Source organism: Rhamphochromis longiceps, linkage group LG23 (genome assembly GCF_057381845.1).
Source record: "Rhamphochromis longiceps isolate RC_006_pf linkage group LG23, R_longiceps_female_GT1.1, whole genome shotgun sequence".
Lineage (NCBI taxonomy): Eukaryota > Metazoa > Chordata > Actinopteri > Cichliformes > Cichlidae > Rhamphochromis > Rhamphochromis longiceps.
The window spans coordinates 46,307,403-46,328,761 of NC_140578.1; the positions used below are offsets into that span (position 1 = coordinate 46,307,403).

Here is a 21,359-nt window from a genome sequence, read left to right on the forward strand (position 1 = left end):
AATTACTTAAAAAATTGGATGCACAAGTTTGAATTTATGTTGCACACGGTCAAAATTGTAAAAACAGGCTCAAATATATACATGCAAGCAGTGCTAAAGCTTCTACAATGAAAAGGGCAGGCCTGTTAATTCCTTGTTTGATCGTGATTGAGTACAATCGGTAGTTTTTGTTTTAGAAAGCATTTTAGATACGCAAAACAATGAGAAAGTCCAAAGAAGTGTCTTTTATCGCTTTAATGTTCCATTGTTTCCTTTCTTTAAGCTCAAATCAGTTTGATGTTTGAATGCACAGGAAGTTACAGAAACATACAGATATTTGTGCAAAAATGTAGCCAGTAACAGTAAGTTGACAGAAAAATAAAAAGTACAGATATGTGAAAATTCTACTTCAGTACAGTAACAAAGTATTTGTACTACGTGTCTGTGTTTATCAAAATGAGGTACATTGGGGTTATCTGTAGGTATTAAAACCTGTATAAATAATAATAATTACACTTATTTTTATTTCATCTAATTCCTTCAAAGTCTTTACTAAATATATTATGAATCTAGACATATTCATATATTATTTAAACTGCAATTTGACAGCTTGACTGGATTGCTACCTAATTAAAAGGTAAATTACAAACTAATCAGTGCTTGATTTTGCTATTATGCTCCTGAGAAATAATTACATCTGTGTCTTGCAGTTTGCAATAATTCAGCTTTGACTGAAGCATTCTCTTGCTGCTCTCTCTTTTTCTGCCATTCTCCAGAGTCTTTCTTACCTCTAATTGTGAGTTCAGGGCACTTGTCTGTTTTGTGTTGCAGGAGGTGTGGGCGTGTTGGTGTGAATTGCTGTCCTACATCGAGCAGGAGAATGCCTTTCTGGACCAGTTGGAGGAGAAACTGGACAAGACAGAAAACTTGCCGGGAGGATCTGATGAGCTACAGAAGGTGCTGGATGTAAGTGTAATTCATGTGTAAAGCTGGTAAAGCACCAGGAGTGGCTCTGCCACGTTACATCAATAATGCAGTTTTGCTCCATTCTCTACACATTTAATCCACACTTGGAGAAGTCTTCACATGGTAACTGATATTGCTGTATGCTGTTCCTGTGTCTCACATCTTGCCCTCCTCTTGTGTGCTGTGCAGCCTAACGTGGAAAACGGTGAATGAATTGCTACTTGTGTTGTGGATTTCTACTGAAACTGACTCCAAGGGCTTTCACCCAATCACACACATTCCTACAGCACTGTTATCGATGCCTACGCGCTTTCTCTAATCATTCCAGTGTTTACTATCTCGCCCAAGGATCCTTCGATATGCAGTAACTGGGGATCGATCAGCTGATCTTCTGACTGGTAGTTTCTCTTATTTCTTTCTGTCTGTACATGCAGAGCATCGAGGTTCTTTTGCAGCACCCAGAAGACAACAGGAACCAGATCAGAGAACTTGCCCAGACCCTGATGGATGGAGGTGTTCTGGATGACCTGATTCAGCAAAAGTTGGATGCTTTCAACACCCGATGGGATGAACTTATGGCGAGGGTAAGATATACAGCACGTGAACTATAATGTAAGCACACAGTGGAAAACCTGAAAGAACCGTTACTTTATTGTTTTAATAAGCAGTCTACTTTTTCATATTTGTTAATATGTTTTAGGCCAGAGAGCAGTTTGTGCTCATTTACCTGAATGTGTGTAGTTTATTAGTTTGTCTGGACGTAACAGTGGGAAACTCAAATGAACTAGTCACTGAACTACTTAGCATGAACTTTCTAGTCACTGTCAGAACTCTGGCTGCAGCACAGGGAGCTTTTAGGACAACCTGATAATTCATTGGTCTGGGAGACATGAAACATGGGGGGATACACAGGGATGGCGGTAACTTAACTCTCACTGCTGAAGGACTGATGACAGAATCAGTTTCATGGCCTGAGGCATGCTTTTGGACCTCAGGGCAGTGCAGAAAGTCTTCCATGCAACAGATGACTTGTGGACCTCAGTCAGATACCATGAAGCTGGAAAACTTGATCAATGAGTAACTTAGCGTTCTCAGAGGCTGTGGACAGTTGTGTGCTGACCTGGAGAGGATGGAAAGGATGACTGTTGTATTCTTGGAGGTTGGTAGGCTGGTAACAAAATCGAGTGCTATATGAGTCCAGGGTCTGCAGTATGTTCAGTTCAGTTCAGTTCAGTTCAGTTCATTTTTATTTCAAACATTTCAAACATGTGCCTTCACAATCATTACAAAATATCATTCCATTATTTGTTTGAAAAGGAGTAGGCTGAAGTATTTACTTATTTGTCCCTACCCCCTCAAGTTTTACCTCTCATTCATTTAATTTTTTTTTGTCTTAAATTAAACAAACAACATATGAAACATATGAAGTAAAACAAAACATAACATACATAAATCAAAAACAAGAAATTAGCAAGCCCCACCACAGTATAGTTTCTTTCATATGAAAAATACAGAATGTGTATATTTGCAGATACACAAGTTATGGAAAAACAACAAACCAAAACAAAACAAAAAACAACCAAAAAAGAACCGCAACACCATTACCAGCAACATTACCATCCTGGGTTAACCCCGTTTTCTTCATTCTTATACTTATTTAAAATTAGGTTTTTATATTTTACTTTAAACTGTTTTATGTTTTGACTGTCTTTTATTTCTTCTGTTAGACTGTTCCATAATTTAACTCCTGCAATTGAGATTGACATAGTTCTTAAAGTTGTTCTAGCACTTTGTATTTTTAAATTCCATCTCCCTCTTAAGTTATACCCACCTTCTCTTTCTATGAACAATTTACAGATTTCTTTGGGAAGCAGTTTATTTCTTACTTTATACATTATTTGCGCTGTTTTAAGCTTCACCAAGTCTTGGAATTTAATAGCTTGCATTTTGACAAAGAGTGCATTTGTATGGTCCCTGTACCCCACATTATTTATTAATCTAATGGCCCTTTTCTGTATTATAGTTATTGTTTGTGTGTTACTTTTGTATGTGTTTCCCCAGACCTCTCTACACAGTAGCTCATATATGGCAGTAGTAAAGCACAGTATAAAATGTGCAGTGCTTTCTGATCCAACATATGCTTTGCTTTTCCCAGGACGGCAATGCCCCGTGCCAATTTCCCCCGAACATAAGTAATGTGTGGCTTCCAACAGAGCTTGTGGTCAATGATCACCCCAAGAAATTTTATTTCATTTACTCTTTCTAAATATACATTGTCAACACATATTTCTACTTCGATGTTTTTCTTTTGGTTTCCAAACAACATAAATTTGGTTTTATCGAGATTCAATGATAATTTATTTATATCAAACCACTTCTTTAATATCGTTAATTCCTGTGTGATCATTTCCAAAACCTGTGGCAACTCCACACCTGAACACAGTATATTTGTGTCATCTGCAAATATTACAAACTTTAAAATCTCCGATACTCTGCAGATATCATTTAAGTACATAATAAACATTTTTGGACCCAGTACTGAACCTTGAGGTACTCCACAAGCTATATCCATCAAATTAGATTTATATTCATTTATTTGTACATATTGTTGCCTATTCCCTACATAGCTTTTTAACCATTCCAAAACCACTCCCCTAAACCCGTACTTTTCCAGTTTTTTTAATAGAATTTCATGATTAACAGTATCAAACGCCTTCTTTAGATCTAAGAAAACTCCGAGCGCATACCTCTTATTATCCATACATTCCGTTATCTTTTCCATTAGATCTATCAGTGCCAAAGCTGTTGATCTGTTGTTTCTGAACCCATACTGACTATCTGTCATTAATTCATATTTTTCCACAAAACTGTCAAATCTTTTTATGAAGAGTTTTTCCAGTATCTTAGAGAACTGGGAGAGTATTGACACTGGTCTATAGTTTGTAAAATGATGTCTTTCACCGGTTTTGTAAATGGGAATAACTTTAGCAACTTTCATTTTTTGTGGAAAAACTCCTTTTTGAAACGACAAGTTGAATATATATTTTAATGGTTTTACGATACCATCAATAACTGTCTTTACCGTTACCATATCAATATCATTCCAGTCTGTACTGGTTTTGTTCTTAAGTCCTCTAACCATGTCATAAATCTCTTTCTCTTCCACTGCTCTTAAAAACATTGAGCTACTATTCCTTTCAATATTTTCACCAGTGTCCCTTTCTATTCCATCAACCTTTATTTCTTCTGCCAGTTTTGGCCCTATGTTTACGAAGAATTCATTAAAGCCATTTACTATCTCCTCCATGTTATTAATACTTCTTGTCCCTTCTATAAAGTACCCAGGGTAATCATTATTCCTTGATTCATTTTTGATTATTCTGTTTAATACATTCCATATATCTCTTGTGTTATCTTTATTGTGTTCTAACCTTTTAATGTAATACTCTCTTTTACAGGATCTCATTATATTAGTTAATTTATTTTTGTAAGTTTTATACTTCATTTCAGTTTCTATTGTTCTCTTTTTTATGAATTCTCGATATAGGGTATTCTTTTTTTTGCTGGCATTTTGTAGTCCTTTTGTCATCCATGGTCTTCCTGCATAGTTGTGTTTCCTATTGATTTCAATTACTGGGCAGTTTTTATCAAGTAATGTGTTAAATGTTCTTAAAAATCCTTCGTAAGCTTTATTAACTTCTGTTTGTTCATACACAATATTCCAATCTTGCTTTAAAAGTTCATTTCTAAGACAATTTAAGGTCTTCTCTGTTCTTATTCCTTTGTAAATAATCTTATGTCCATCGTTGTTCACTTTATAATGGCAATTATACGATGCAAAGACTGGTAAATGGTCACTTATATCATTGATTAACAGCCCACTTTTTATCTTTCCTTCTATTATATTTGTAAATATATTATCTAATAGAGTTGCACAATGAGATGTTATTCTGGTCGGTCTTGTTATCAGTGGAAATAAACCGATGCTGTACATGGAGTCAATAAATTCTTCTGTACTCTTATTATGATTTGGATTCAATAAGTCAATATTAAAGTCCCCACAAATAAACATTCTTTTCTGATTTATATTTGTAAATAAGTTCTCCATATTATCCTTAAATATCTCAATCTTAGATCCTGGTGTTCTATATATACAACTGACAATTAGGTTTTTCCTTTTTTCTATACTTATTTCCACTGATAAACATTCCATCACTCCATCAATAACAGTTGTCATTCTTCCCATTCTTTTGTACTTTAGGTTTTTATCAATGTAAAGTGCCACCCCACCTCCTTTCTTGTTGATCCTGTCTACATGAAGGAATTCATATCCATTTATTTTAAAGTCTTCTTCTTTTCCAGGAGTTATCCAGGTCTCCGATATGGCTATCACATTGAATGGCTGTTCAAACTGTGTTATGTAGTCTTTGATGGATTGAAAGTTTGCATATAAGCTTCGACTATTAAAGTGAACCATTGTTATACCCTGTTCTACCTTGAATTCCTTTTTAAGTTGCTCATTTGTATAATAATTGCATTCATTTGTCTTATTGTTAAAGAAATTACAATCAGGATCTATGTTGCTGTCATACATCAATGTCTTATTTTCAATATCTATATGAGTTGTTAGTTGAAAATTGTCAGACATCTGCGTTGGTTGTGCACTTGGACGGTCACATCATATTTAGCACTGCTTTGCATTTATCAGTTATATTTTTCTAGTTCAGTCATCTCTTTGATGACTAGAACCTTAGCCTGCTCTGGTGTTCCATTTAACTTAATGAATATTTTACAGTCTGACGTCCAAGTTGACTGTATTTTCTTCTGTTTTCTTAATATTCTTGCTTGTCTTGCAATGTCTGCATTTTTCTTGATTAGGTGTTCATTTAAATAAACATTTGTACCTTTTAGCTTTCTTCCTTGCTTGAGCAGTTCTTTTTTCTGTTTTCTATTAACAAAACGAATGATAATGGCAGGTATTTGATTTTTTTCTCGGAAGCGGATGGCATCCCTCAATATTTTTACTGTCCATTTCTATATCTTTGCTTTTAAAGAAGGCCATTACCTGCTCTTCCAAAGAGCGTAGCTCTTGCTCGGGTGGCTCCCCTCTCTCTGATGCTGCTACCCGTGCGTATGTCTGATGCTTGGTTTCCAGTCCTGTCACTATCACATCATTTACTCTTGAATATTGTTCCAGATCTGACACCCGTCCTTCCAGCATAGCAATCTTCTTGTCCTTTTCCTCGCTCTGCCTTCTTAGTTCTTTAATATCATCCATTAAATTGAGTATCAGTTTTTGTTGTTTGGAAATTGTTGTTATTTCTTCAGACATAAAGTTTAGGGATTTCTTTATGTCCTCCAGTTCCTCCTCATTAACGTTGCTCCTCTTAGGCGGCATCTTAACGGCGTTAAGGCCCACTGGTTGCGAAGCACCCTTGAGGGTTGCCGAAACCCGGCCTGTCCTGGCAGTTAACCTCACTGGTTAATTGCCTTCAACTCCTGGGTTTGCTTTTTTAGGTGGCATTTTGAAAATGATGAGATTGGTATTTCCTTGTGATGGCCCGTTGAAGTCACTGTTGATTTACTTGTTGGTGCCTTGCTAGAGGATCCTGGGCCTAGTGGCTGCTGGAGGATCCTGGGCCTGGTGGCTGCTGGAAGAGCCTGGGCCTAGTGGCTGCTGCAGGATCCTGGGCCTGGTGGCTGCTGGAAGAGCCTGGGCCTAGTGGCTGCTGCAGGATCCTGGGCCTGGTGGCTGCTGGAGGATCCTGGGCCTGGTGGCTGCTGGAAGAGCCTGGGCCTGGTGGCTGCTGCAGGATCCTGGGCCTAGTGGCTACTACGTTGACGCGAGTTGTAACAGACCGGGTCAGGGTTCAGATCGGACATGCTGCCATGTGTCATGCCCTTTCACAACTCACCGGAAAAAGTTCAGGCAGAAGTGAAACAGCATCATTTCTGGGCGTCTGCCTCACGCACAATTATGGGGGTCTGAGCCATAAGCATTAGTGTCTGGGTGGGTCTTGCGGTGGAGCGGATCTCCTGAACTACGGTGACTGATTGCCATTGTTTACTGAAGAGTGGCGCCACCTGCTCCTGCTCTCAGCTGGTCTTAAAAGCCAATCCACTGATTACTGCTCATGGCTCACAGGTGAGAGGAGACAAAAGTGGGAAGCAGACTGTCCCATATTTATAAAACATAAAGTTTTGGTTGAACTTTCTATATTAGACGGTGAACAAAAGGTACTTTTATGTAATTTAATTGTTGATCTACTACGTAACTAAAAGTGGAGGTCCTTATCAGCAGGAAAAGTTCTAGAACTTCTAAAAATACAGTTTGATTTTTTAGCCACTGGTAGGATTTCTTGTTGTCACGCACATCTTCTCTTTGAGCTTGATTAATGATTCTTCTCTTCATTGTAATTCTCCTGAGACATCTTGTGTTTCTCGTCATTTTCACACATTAACTGTTTTTTTTAATCATTGCTCCCCTTTTGTATCTTTATCTGCCTAATTCTTGTCCTCCATTTGTCCCTTTGCCATCCTTCCAGTCATCACCGATGACATGATTGTATTCTCAGCCACTTGCTGTGATCCTCAGCGACAGATTAGACATAGTTGTGCGCCTCCCTTACAATAGAACCAGATTAATGTTCTCCTTGCTGCCTGATAAGCCTTCTTTTGTTTATCTACCCTACATAGACTGCAAGAGTGTGTGTGCGTGTTTTGTGTTTTTTATTTCAGACCTTTTGTATTTTTGAGAGGAACAGAAGCTCCTGCTCCTTGTTTTGGTATTTATACCAGCATGTATGCATGTAGGGAGAGACTGGGTAGGTCTGAGCCCTGTTTATTTGTTATCTATGAAAAAGACGAGGAGCCGCGAGACAGGACCAGAGTTTTAGTGAGTATTTCTTGGAATGATGGATGAGAAGAAAATGTGCACAGAGAGCAAAATATTACCTGGATGTTTTTCCTTTGTTGAGCTGAAAAGACGGCATTGAGGAAATCAATTTTTATTTCTTACATCTGGCAAAAATTGGATGTTTCATGAGCAACACTGTCAGATAACTAGGGTTGTTTGTCAGTTTCATGGTCTTCCCAGGGATTTCAGATGACCTTTGAAATCTTATTGTTTTAAAATTTGAACATAATGACATGTACTCAAAATGCCACATTAGTCTGAATATAGGCTGAGCCTGAATATATCATCCAAAGCTTTGTTTGAGCAAAAGTCTTGTTACAGAAAGGAAAGGGATTCAAGGAGATTTCAGCAATTCATCTTTAAACTGACTAAAATTCAATTTTCTTATGCAAGTGAAATATGGTTATATATAAGCGTAGAGGTTTAGTTTTCACTTATAATAAGTTAGCATTATTATTATATTAAGCAGGATGACAACACATGTTCAAAATGCAAATTGAGTAAAATAAATAAATACATAAAATGTTATAAAAAAATGCCCAAATGAAAATCTGATATTCTGTTTACTCTATCAAAAACTAAAGGAACTCTTTTTCTGTCATCATGTTTCAACTTTCTTTCCATGACGAGAGGTGCACGATAAATAAGCTAAATAGAGACGAGCCATACTCACTGTTTAATCTTGGTTTATTCTCATCTGATGATAAAAGGTGACTTGCTATGAGTGGCCACAGTACAGACGAAAGTATGACTTCTGTTACTGACACAGTACCGTCAGTAAACTGAAGGCCTGAGCATGCTACAGAAGTCGACTTTAAAGGGGTTTGGGAGAAAGGTAACATTTTCAACAATGTTTGTTAGATTCAGACAATTTTTTGGTTTCATTCAGCAGAACAATGATCTACTTCACTTGTCACATGCTGTGCTGCTATAACAGCTTATTTTGATTTAGAAAGTGATTCTGAGATTGTGGCTCTGTTGTCATTGGTGATTACTCTTACCCCAGAGGCTTCAAAAAGCATTATTCTTCCTTTTCACCCTACTTAGCTGATGAAAAAGAAGATAAGTGCAAGAGTCAGTCAGCTTCCTTTCACAAGCTCTAGTTAGCTGACAGAGCAGAATAATAATCTCAATATATTAATGTTCCACTTTAAAGTGATAAATCTGCCCCATGCATGCAAAAAACAATAATTAAATAATTCCACGTCTCCTTGTTCATTTCTTCAGATCACAGATGCATACTTGGAGATTTCATTTCATTGTTTGGTAACAGATGAAAACCAATTGGAAGGTGTTTTTAACATAAGGCAGTCAGTCACCGATGTTCGGGATAGAGGAATAATGAGTAAGAAGAAAAACCCGAGTGAGGGCCTCAGACGCATGCACTGCTAGCACAAGGCTTAGGCTGCCTCAGGACTATACTTGGAACCATTATCCTTCTGTATGGGATTAGTATGTTCACCTGTAACCGCATACATTTAAGCCTTCTCTCTCACACACAGTCACACAGGCTCTTATATGATGTAATAGGATTGTTTACTAGTTATTCCTGTCTGCAGTTAACGAGAGAGTGAAGATGGAAACACTGCAGTAGACACTGAGACACCTCACTGATAACAAATTTCAGAAGAGCGTCGGTTATATAGCGACAACACCGAGAGGACATGCGAGAGAAATCCCAGAATCCATCCTTCAAGAGGGTACACACAGGGGGCTGTGTGTCTTTGTGTAGATGTACTCCTGTCTCGTGTATGTAGCTGTGTGTGTCTGTTTGTGTGCTAATAGTGAAGCCTCTACGAGTGCTTTACTGTGCTAAAATTCTCATGGCCTGTAAATAGCTAGAAAATAGTCTGTTTTCATATTTAAAGATACGCAAACTGGGCGCTGGTTCTACAGGAGAGGGGCCGGACTTTTAGTTATTGTTCTTGTTCTAATTTACATGAGTTAGAATATGTCTTTTGACTTTCTTGTTTCCACAGGCAGCACTCAGGCAAAAAGAGCTGGAGCAGAACCTCCAGTGGGCTCGGGAGAATGACGAGACCCTGAAGCAGATCCAGGAATCCTTAGCTAACACAGACCGCCACCTTACTGCATACCTGGCTGATCAAATCGACGCTCAGCAGATACCACAGGAAGCTCAGGTAGCCATAGCACAATAATCCCTCTATAACCTTTATAGTCACATGAGAGGAACAAAGGCATTTGTTTCCCACGCCAACCGAGGAAGACAGAATTCCAAACGATATCCTGACTTTACAAACATTTGTAAAATATTACAGCACCCAAGTGTGAGGTCTAATATCAGCTGGCCAAAATAAAAAGAACCAGTTCTGAAACCAGTTTGGGCGTCTTTAGCAGATTGAAAGTCTCTGTTTAAGGGCAAATCCAGACCACCGCTCACCACTGGTGTTAGGAAACAAACAGATACACAAACAGCCTCGGTCTTTGTGTCCTTGCCTCTTTTTCCTGCTGTCTTCCCCACACTTTGACTTGATTTCTCTCTGTCTCCCTTTCACCATCTCTTTTTCAATCTCTCTCTCACTGACACACACACACAAGAGGATAAAAGGATGATTACATTATTGGAGCAGAGTGGACTTTGTTTTTAAAGAGAAGGGTGGCAGAGACAAAGTGTGTGCGAGAGAATCTGTAAGTGTGGCGGTGATGTAGGCTCGTGTTTGGACTCCATCTTCTCTCTTCTTGATATCTCCTTCCCCCTTGTGGTCAGCAGAAGGCTGTACACTGTCAGTCCATTTAAGCATTTTTAGGGTTATTTCACTTTGACTTTAGTGTTTAATTGAATTTAATAAATTACATAAAATTACATGAATTCCTTATGTATCATGTGTGTTTGTGTTTTCACAAGAAAATCCAGTCAGAGCTGAGCAGCCATGAAACGACCCTGGAGGACTTGAGGAAGAAGAACCAGAACAAAGACAAAGAGCCTTCCCCAAAGATCATGGGACAGATGGACCTTACCCAGGTACATAACCACAGACAGTGTGCTGAAATGGGTAATATAGGTGCAAACAGCCCTTACTGACGACCACTTGAAAACATCAGGTCACGTTTTTTATCCTAAAGCTAGAAAACATGTAAATAGACTCTACTCGAATGCTCAGATCTCCTGCACATCAAATTTCCTCATCAGAACCTGTTTTGAGGTGTTGGGTGGTACAACCAACAGTACAGCATAAAACGCAGAAGATAATGCTGAAAATCAAAGGGCATTATTACTTACATCAGTGCGAGCATACTGTGCCATGTGGGGTGGCTGTAGCTCAGGTGGTAGGTCATCTACTGAGCGGTTGGTGGTTCGATTCCTGGCTTCCCCTAGTCTGCATGCCAAATATCCTTGGGCAAGATACTACTCAACTGCAAGTATGCATGTGTGTTGCACATTTGCGCCACTGACAGGTGATCAAATACCTGCCAGTACTCAAACGTGTCTTTGGAAGTTATTGCCGTGGTAACTGTATCAATGACCACTTTTTGCCATGTTAGTGGACACATGTACAGACAGGATATGGTGTTTGCTGTAATCAGTACTCCTGTAGGACTCGTTGCCTATCATTATGTGTACTATGGGTCTTGTCATTTCCCAGAATATGCTGGCAGATGTGTGGACTAAGTTCCGACTCTTCCAGAAGCCTGCCAACTTTGATTCTCGGCTGCTCGAGTGTGAGCGCGTGCTAGCCTGGGTCAAAAGTCAAATGGGGGTGCTGGACATCCGCAGTGTGGAGCAGGATGTGGTGCAGTCACAGCTGGAGCAGTGCATGGTGGGTATTTGTTTCAGATACGAACTGATGGAGAGATTCTATTTTAAGTGGCTTCTATCTATTTGGCTTGAACAGAAGCTGTATAAAGCGCTGAGTGAAGTGAAAGGGGAGGTGGAGACGGTTATAAAAACAGGCAGACAAATCGTACAGCGGCAGCAGACTGAGCAGCCCAAAGAGCTGGACGACAGAGTGACCGCCCTGAAACTGCTGTATAACCAGATGGGAGCTCAGGTTAGGACACACACACATACGCACACACACACTGGAGTAACTCCACCAGCATAATCAAAGAATATGTGTTTGTAGGTGACAGAGAGTAAGTTGGAGCTGGAGAAGAGTCTGAAGTTGTCAAGGAAGCTGCGTAAGGAGCTGAACGGGCTCACAGAATGGCTCGCCGCCACTGATGCCGAGTTGACGAGGCGCTCTGCAGTGGATGGAATGCCCAGTGACCTGAAGGATGAGGTGGCGTGGGCACAGGTACCTACGTGTATATATCGACATGAAGACAAACATTAAAGAGTGATAATATCTTTTATTTTAAGTGCCTTTATAAACATGCAAGGTCACCTTACATAGAAAAGTTCTTCTGTCCTTGTTTCCTAATTGTTCTCAGTGCATCCATGGGGAGACGGAGAGACACCAGCCACAGCTGCAGGCAGTGGTGGACCTCGCCGAGGCCTTAAAGGCTGTGCTGCGCGGCCACGGAGGCCTGGTGGACGACAAAGTCAGCCTGCTGCACTGCAACTGGATTGCAGTGACTTCTAGAGCAGAAGAATGGCTCAACCTGCTGCTGGTCAGAAATAGAGCTGAAATCATTCTGTGATTTTCCTTATTATACTTTTCATTTACCTGTTGTTTCGGTTCTAATATTAGACCTGGTTTGCTAAATATAGCTCTTGTAGATGTCACTGTTTGCAGAAGAAGAGTCAGATTTTTCTCTTTCTTTATCTCTTTCAGGACTACCAGCAGCAGATGCACAAGTTGGATGGACAAATACAGGAAGTGAATGGATGGATCAATGGTGCAGAGAGAAAAATGAATGAGATAGACAGCCAGGGACCCAGTGATGTGTTGAAGGTTCTATTGTTTATATACTTTGAGGCTTTTTCCCTATGCCAAATGTTTCTTTCATGCCTTTGGTGAAGACAGTTTATGCACCTTACATATGTGTCTTGGGACCTGCAGGTGCTACGTGCAGAGCTGGAACTCACCAGAGGAAAGATGGAGGAGGTAAGGTCTCTGGGGCAAGAGTTAATGTCCACCAGGGGGGACAACTGCCAGGCCCAGGTCAGACCCAAGCTGGAGCAGCTTAACCACAGATTTGACACCATCTCTCAGCGCATTACCTCTGGAATGGTAGGGAAGTACCTTTATGGAGATATACTTTTAGAGCAGTAACACACAGTCTGTTTGTTTGGCTGTTTCATATTTATTGTTAAATGCTATATCTTAAATCCTAAAATCCATGAATTTACTTTAATAGATTTCAAATTGTAGTTGCTCCTTAACTCTTCTTCTTAGTCTTACTACATAGGTCTGCGACTGTGTAAATAAATGTACGTTCTGTGTGTATGTGTGCGCCTGTACATCGTTGCCATGGGACTGTGTGTGTGCGGCAGACGGCAGCATCAGCCAAAGAGCTGGAGCAGTACCACAGTGACGCGCAGGTCTGGCTGGAGCTCCTGGAAGATGAAGTCAAACAAGGGGAAAACCTGAAGGAAGAAGATTTCCTGGAGGACAAGGTCTGTTACCCTCACACCAAGGTTCAGTCACAGCTAGTGTGACTTCCAGTCATTTTCTGTTTCGACTAACAAACCAAGCATGTACTTTTTAGGACTGTGAGGAGGGCGCAGTTAAGGAGTTACTATTAAAAGGAGAGAGTCTACAGAAGAGAGTCCCGGATCTGGACAAGAGAGAGGAGATCAGACTTAAGCATAACAAGCTGAACATGAAATACAACACAGTGAAGGTAACACACACAACAGCTAATATTAAACAGAGTAATAACATGGGAGTATATTCACAATGTGTTATATCATTGCAATGAAATAGCTAAAAGTTGCTGCTAACACATTAAGCCAAAGCCTGTTATCTGTGTTCAAGTCAGCAAAAAGTTGCTCTTTGCTGGCTAGCATATTATGCTAATATTAGCATATTATGTTAACAATAAGCCAAAATAAAGCAAACCATTACATTAAATAAAATAAAACTTAACAAAGTAAAGATTTTTTCATTTTCACTAAATACAAAACTAAACTTGTTGTACTTGCTTCTATAAATATAGAAGTATGTATGTATTACATTAAATAAATAAAAACATGTTAACGTGCTCATACATGCAAATACAGAAACAGTTTCTACAATGAAAACTTTTTGAGTCAGTACTTTCATGACCAGCTTTTTTTGAGATAATAATTGTGGGAGGAAAGAAGCAAGATGACATGAATGTTAATGTTCTTCTCAGCTATAGCTGCACATAAACACTGTTTTATTTTGAATACATGTAACAGCAGGTCAGTTGGATGAAAGCTGTGTCACATAAAGATATTCGTGATATTCATGTGTGTGCATGTCTCTGTGTGCTTGTGTGGGCACATGCATGTAGGACCTGCGCGTCTTTCGAAACAGGAAGGCATTGGCCATTGCGCCCCAGTGGTACCAATACAGGAGGAAGTCACATGACCTGCTTGCCTGGCTAGATGACATTCAGCGCAGAGTGGACTTACTGCCTGACCCGCCTGAGGGAGAGAGGGTCAAGGTGACGATGTGCACAGAAACACACACACAGCTCCATTCCATAAAGCACTTCTTTGTATTTTCTATTTGGCTTTTCTCAAAGACCCACAGCCTGACTTTGTTTGTCACCGCAGCTCTTCATCTCACGCCTTTTCTTTCCCACATCGTCTGCTTTGATCTTTTGCCATTCTGTGTTTTGCGGTATATATTCCTTTGTTTCTATCCTTCCTCTCCCCTTCTCCAACTTTTGGATAAAGATTTAATATCAAAGATTTGCAGCTTAATGACATGGAAACACTCCCTGAGCATTTTTTAAGGGAATAGTCTTTTTATTACGATCACCTGTAGATTTTATCAAGGATTTAGTTTTTTATTAATGGACCAGAGTTGTATGCAATATTTTATTGTCATTAAATAATTACTAACTGTCTTTTAAGGCAGCATTGAACTTAAAATCCCTGTTTATTACTTCACGATGATGATAAAACATGCTCCTATGTAATTCAGTATACTATTGAGCTTTGCTGCAGCAAACATACTTGACCTCACTTGACCAACTCAGTAGCTTTAGACATTGCCAACATTATATTAAAACCGTGTACTTTACTTATATTTGCCACTTGATTAGTTTTTCAGAATAATTTATATACACTGTGGTGTAAAGTAATCACTTATTCACACAAACCATTGAATTCAGGTGTTCCAATCACTTAGATAGCCACAGATGTACAAATGACAGAGCAAGGTTATGCTGAGGTGTATAGTGCACATCACTATAGACCTCCAGACTTCATGTGGGATTCAGATTAGTTCGGGACCAGTAGGTAGAGAGCTTCATGGCTGGGCAGCTGTATCCAGGCCCTACATCACCATGACAAGCACAATTGCAAAGCATTGGATGTAGTGGCCTAGAGCATGGTGCTACTAGACTCTAGAGCAGTGAAGATGTGCTCTCTGGAGCGATGAATCATATTTCTCTGTCTGGAAATCCACTGGATGAGTCTGGGTTTGGCAGTTGCCAAGTAAATGGCTCTTGTCAGACTGCATTGTCTCAATTGTAAAGTTTGGTATGGGGCCATTTCTCAGGAGCTGGGCTCGGCCTCTTAGTTCTAGTGAAAGGAACTCTTAATCCTTCAGTGCATGAAGACCCACAAAGACATGGATGAGCAAGTTTGGTGTGGAAGAATTTGACTGACCAGCACAGAGTCCTGACTTCAACCCAATACAACACCTTTGGGATGAATTGGAGCTGAGACGGCGAGCCAGGTCTACTCGTCCACCATCAGTGTCTGACTTCACAAATGCACTTGGAAGGGAAAGCCTACCCAGAAGAGTTGAGGGTTTTATAGCTGCAAAGGGTGAGCCAACGTCAAATTAAACCCATGTTAAAAATGGGATCTCAATCAATTTCATACGCTTGTGAAGGCAGCATTTGTATCTTTGTTACAGTTTGTAGGCGCTCCTTCCAGTTTTTGAAACTACAGCATCTGAAAAGAACACAAGAATCATATTGTTTGTTTAGAGCAATTTTAGGTATTAAGATGTCCAATGATTTCTTATTTTGATCAAAGTGCTACAGCAGTGCAGCACTAACATCTGGTTCTGATTTGGAGAAGGTGTGAGAAGGAAACCCTGGACTCCCACCAGTTTCCCCGCCCTTTCTGACTCTCTGTATGTGTTTCACTTTCAGATGATCACTATGACATTTCGCTAAGCGGACACACCACCCGCACGTCTCAGACTCATCATCATTGCCGCGACAGATATTCCTCACTGCTTGTCCGTCTGTGTCTCTGTCCATCCTTCTGCTTCCAGTCTGTTCGTGTAGCTCTTTGTTTCTGTTCAGCCAGAAGCTGCTTAGTTCACACATAGCACAATAACTTTACTTGTTCTCTGTATGAATAAAGTCTCAAGGCAGTCAGTGCCTCATGATCATAGCACTGCTTTCTTTTTGAAATGGAGTTAAATACTATACAAATATGCAGCCTGAACTTTGTATGTTTATATGTGACACTGACGAACACAACACTTTGTCCCTTTTGTCAATGTATTGTCTCTGATGGGTAAATGATGTGCTGATGGGAAAAAGAAAGTGGAATGTGTCATTATTTATTATTTGAAATGTTTGTGTAACTGTGTGTGTGTGTGTGTGTGTGTGTGTGTGTGTGTGTGTGTGTGTGTGTGTGTGTGTGTGTGTGTGTGTGAGAGAGAGAATGTGTTTCCAATACATCTACATACTTCTCTGTGCTTGCCCCACTTGGCCCCCAACCAATAGCAAGTGACCTTCCCCATTGATTTTGTTCAATAGGAAATTGGCTCAGAGTTGGACAAGAAGAAGGAGGAGCTTAAGGAGGTGCAGGGCTTAGCCAATCAGCTTTCAGAGGCTGGAGCCACCAATCTAGTGGAGCCCCGCCAACTCCAGCTCAACACACGCTGGGTTGAGGTGGAGGGCAAGTTCATACCCTTCAAAAGACAATGTGTGAGTTTCAGTAGGCACAACTTGTGTATCTACAGTACTAACAGAAAATACTTTAATTATTATATTTCAATACTAACTCTTTAATCTCTCAAAGGTAGTAGTAAAAGTTGTAACAATTCATTTTTATGTAACAGCATGAAAGCTTCAATCCAAACGAAGGTTAGGAGCAGTAAACTTATTAAATCCACAGTCAGCCAACGAACAGTGTTCTGATCGAGTACAAACTAATATTGGTACCACAAACTCATTAGCTCTAACAACTATGATATGCTAGTAGTGCTATCTTAATAATTTACTACTAGATTCAGAATTCATGTAGGCTGTTTTTTAATAGTGCTACCGAGGTGGTTAGCATAGAGTGGTTAGCATAGAGTGGTTAGCATAGAGTGGTTACATTTTGTGTGTTTGCCTATGAAACTTATGGATGATAAGAAACATTTAAAATGTTACCAACGTTATCTTTTAGTAAAATATTAGTCCCTACCTAAATACCCCAAATTTGAGACCTTCTCTATCTCTTTACATTTTTAATACCTTCAAAACTGATAGTACAATACATTTTTATGTTTTGAAAATCTGGATTTGATTTTCTCCACTCAAGGAAACAAGTTGCTTTTTGTGTCTTTCTATGCTGCATTCTCATCCACACATTATACCTGTACACAAGTTTAAATCTCCTTGGTTGCTTTGTCTTACTCTGTGTCACTGCATGCCTCCTGCTCCACAAACCAATCACATTACTGGCAGTTCCCTGATCTGCAAATCACAGACGATGTATTTATCTTGTAAGCCACTAACAGGAAATCCATGTACATAGACAGATACGCATGTGAACTGTCAGATTTCAGGTATACATTCATTTATTTCTACATGTGATTTCAGACCAGTCTTAAGCACAGTAGTATCAGTTTGTCATTTTCTGCCTTGCTCTCTCACAGCATTGGACAGTAAACATATAAGCTGCTAATGTCACTCATCTGGTCAAATATTTTCCTTAAATATTACTGATCACAGCGATCTTATGAAGCTGACATCTTCTGGACACTGTCTTCATAATACTAAAGTGCTCTCAAAATAAAGTCTTATTTTGAGTTCAGAGTTACAGGTCAGGGGGTAAGAAATAAGGCCGCACATCTGGCCACCTCTGTTGGTAGTGTCTTGCCCAAGGATATTTGGCGTGCAGACTGGAAGCACCCAGGGATCAAACATGAACCTTTTAGCTGGCAGATGAAACCAATTCTGTTATTGTTTAATATGAGGTCAAACCTGAGTGGCTTTAAGTCCACTGTCAACTACAGGTGCTCTGTGCTCACACACGAGAGTCAAATACAAAATGTTGGAAAGGCTCACAATGAAAACGTGTGGGCAGTGTTTGGTCCTTTGCTACTAATGTGAGGCAGTAAATTAGAGTCTAATCACTATGCAGCCTTTGCTCTTAAAATAATGTCCAATGTTGACATAATTCATAAATATGACCACACGCTTTTCCCACTTTTAATCACGTCTGTTTTAAGCAGGAAGGTTCTGATCAGCCAGTGAAGTTGATTAAAAAGAAATAAATAAATGTAAAATGAGTCTTAAGAATTATGAAAAAAATAACAATAGTCAGTCTTTAGCATCCAGGGAAAACTGCTGCCTAACGAAGGTTTAGGAACACAGCTGAGTGATATTATGACAGTCTAGGTTTTGATGGTTACAGTGTTGTGGGACACATAATTATAAACAGCCATATGCACAGAACAAACCAACAATAGAAAGAAAAAGCATGTAACATGAAACGTAGTATTGTGTGCACTTTATAGGCTTGTTGTTGGCTTAAAATACGAGACGTCAAAAAAAGTGAGCGGTAACTTTACAGGATGGTAGGTGACAGCACGTTTTTCAGAGACGTGCTCCTAGTGTAGGAAACCATGATGACTGTAAGCAGAGAAGCAAAGGCATTCAAAACTGTACCTCTCAAGTTCACCTCATAACACACACACACACACACACACACTTGGCATGATATCAGAGAAAGGGCTTTTCTTTTGCAAAGGCTTGAAGGATCAGCCCACCAGGTCTTCACATCAAAATCACTTTGACCTTCGTGATGAACACAAGTGGTTCTATGGCACCAGGTGCACGTTAGCATGCAGATGTTTGGGCATCAGTGGTAAAAACTGAGATCCTTAAAATAAAAAAACAAGATTAGCATATTAGTTTTGCTTTGGACAGTTCAAAGTAGGACCCCCCAGGAGACCTCAGCTCTCACTGACCAAAGATCCTCAGATCTCAATTAGCCTGTTAGTGTTACAGCTCGTTCACAGTCGTCATTAAAGATGCACATTTTAAGGCTTTCTCAACACTCAGACTCCTCCAGCCGTCCCCTAACAATTAACAGGCTTGGGTTACTCTATGCACCTGATTGGGACTCTAAAAATGAAAACAAGTGTTTTTAGGTAGTAGTTTGCGTAGCTTTTATGGAAAGAATTCAAAAAACTGCAGTTTAACAAACGTTTCCAAATTCTCGAAGCAAATGTCAGTAACTTGACTTCTATGACAGAAAGAAGAAACATAAATACAACTCAGTATCTCAATAAACTACATCAGGCACAAGCTGAAGATTTTGCCTCACCCTTTAACCTAAACTAGGATACAGCTGGGTTAGGCCTCCAAACAGGGACACCATCGCTTCATAGTACTAAAAGTTTGCAGAACGAATGAAACCTATTCAATCAAACACGGAGTCACATACTCTGAGCTCAAAAGGCTTCAATGGTTATTGTGTTTGCAAAGAGACATTTACTCAGTACTGGCCATGCAGAGTTCCCAGCCTTTGTTTGGTCACATTTTTCTGTGTTTTGATCATATGTGTTACACTTACATGACTTATGCACAAATGCATATATATACACAACAAGTTTATTATTAGACAAAAATAAACTATGCAGATACAAAATGTAGTTTGAAAATTTGGGGGTTTAGGAAAATGAGTCATTTATTGAGATTTCTTACACATTCAAAAAAGATGACGAGAAAACAAAATTGCAGATCAGTTGCAGATGTTGTTTTCTTTGATATGTTCTCTTTTTCTGATTTGGCTCTGCTTTGTATGTTTGTGTTGCCTTTTTATGTGTCTGTGTGTGCATGTGTGTGCACTTGTGTAATCAGGAGTATATCACAGAGCTCCAGGCGCTGTTGTGCTCGGTGTCAGAGACGGACTTCAAGCTGAACTCTCCTGAATACTGGCCTGCAGCATATTATAACATGTCTCAGCAAGAGCACTGCCTGAAGGTCAGCATTGCTTTTGAACTTCTGTCTGAAAGCCCAGTCAGTCAAAACTGACCACCAGTGTGATCAAATAACTAAAACCTATAAGTATTATACTGTTGTTTATACCATTATACTGAGTTTCCTGTTGTAGTCAATGTTGTTTTATTTTTTAATGTATTTTCTCTCATGCTGTGTACTGGGGATGCAACGATACCAGTTTTTTCAAACAAATACGATACCGATACTTGGATCTGAGTGCTTGCCGATACAGAGTACAAAAACTTCTTTCTACCACACACACACACACACACACAAATGCAATGAATTGGAAGACAGGTTTTATTTTATTCTCTGCCGGTAAAAAATAAAATATTAATAAAAATGACCACAAAAAAATTTCAAGTGAAAAATAAGCACTTCTGTTAAATTATTGCAGAGTCTCCACATTGTAATTTAACAAAATATCACTGAACTATTGGCACTGTCTCGAGCTTTCAGAATAATAAATAAACACTCCTGTTTGGAATAAAATAAATACAACTTAGGTTTGAGAATAAAATAAACTTTTAAATTATTGCAGAGTGTCCATATTGTAAACAAACAAACAAACAAAATAACGAAAGTATTTGGCATTGACGAACAAACTCCTCAACAGTCCACTGTGCCGTTAAACAGAGGACTGACATCGCGCACACACTGCTTGTCTTTACCTCTTCAGAAAGTTTTGGCACCATTATCTCCCTGATGTGTGGGCGGTTGCGAATTTTATATCGCAGCTCGAGTACGAGTACGCTGAGAAGACGGCGCAATCCTATGTTTTCCACAACTGGCATTGGCTGGTCATCCAGAGCGATAAAATGAGTCAGAGCCTCTGTTGTTTTAACTGCCCGTGGATTTTCTCTTGACATTTTTCATCGCTTTTCCAAAACCTGAGCTAAAGTTGGCTGTTCCGGTCCACACTGCTGGCATTTTGTTTAGCCTAGCTACAGCAGCCTCCAGTTTCTCTTTTTTATCTGGAGCCGCCAGTCTCACTCGCCTAACCCTGTGCCTGTTTAGCGCGGGATGTCCCCCTAGTGGCCAATCTAAAAAACTACAACAGAAATGACCAGCCACCCTCTGACTAATGAAATAAGTTGGTATCGGTTAACTTTTACGAGTATGAGTACACACATATTTTACAGTATCGGCCCCGATACCAGTATCGGTATCGGTGCATCCCTACTGTGTACCATAGTTTCTATGACTACGTACC

General features: G+C 39.6%; 1 protein-coding gene across 3 annotated transcripts in view; it reads left to right on the top strand.

Moving 5' to 3' along the window:
• Positions 1–21,359, top strand: part of dmd (dystrophin) — a 314,957-nt gene that overhangs the window by 192,925 nt on the left and 100,673 nt on the right. For all 3 annotated transcript variants that reach the window (XM_085398703.1, XM_085398704.1, XM_085398705.1), the window contains exons 32-46: positions 811–945; positions 1,380–1,529; positions 9,841–10,002; positions 10,728–10,844; positions 11,467–11,640; positions 11,716–11,871; positions 11,947–12,117; positions 12,254–12,433; positions 12,598–12,717; positions 12,826–12,996; positions 13,260–13,382; positions 13,475–13,609; positions 14,246–14,398; positions 16,685–16,855; positions 20,006–20,128. In XM_085398703.1, coding sequence (XP_085254829.1) covers positions 811–945; positions 1,380–1,529; positions 9,841–10,002; positions 10,728–10,844; positions 11,467–11,640; positions 11,716–11,871; positions 11,947–12,117; positions 12,254–12,433; positions 12,598–12,717; positions 12,826–12,996; positions 13,260–13,382; positions 13,475–13,609; positions 14,246–14,398; positions 16,685–16,855; positions 20,006–20,128 — 2,241 coding nt within the window. The remainder of the gene's footprint in view (positions 1–810; positions 946–1,379; positions 1,530–9,840; positions 10,003–10,727; positions 10,845–11,466; positions 11,641–11,715; positions 11,872–11,946; positions 12,118–12,253; positions 12,434–12,597; positions 12,718–12,825; positions 12,997–13,259; positions 13,383–13,474; positions 13,610–14,245; positions 14,399–16,684; positions 16,856–20,005; positions 20,129–21,359) is intronic.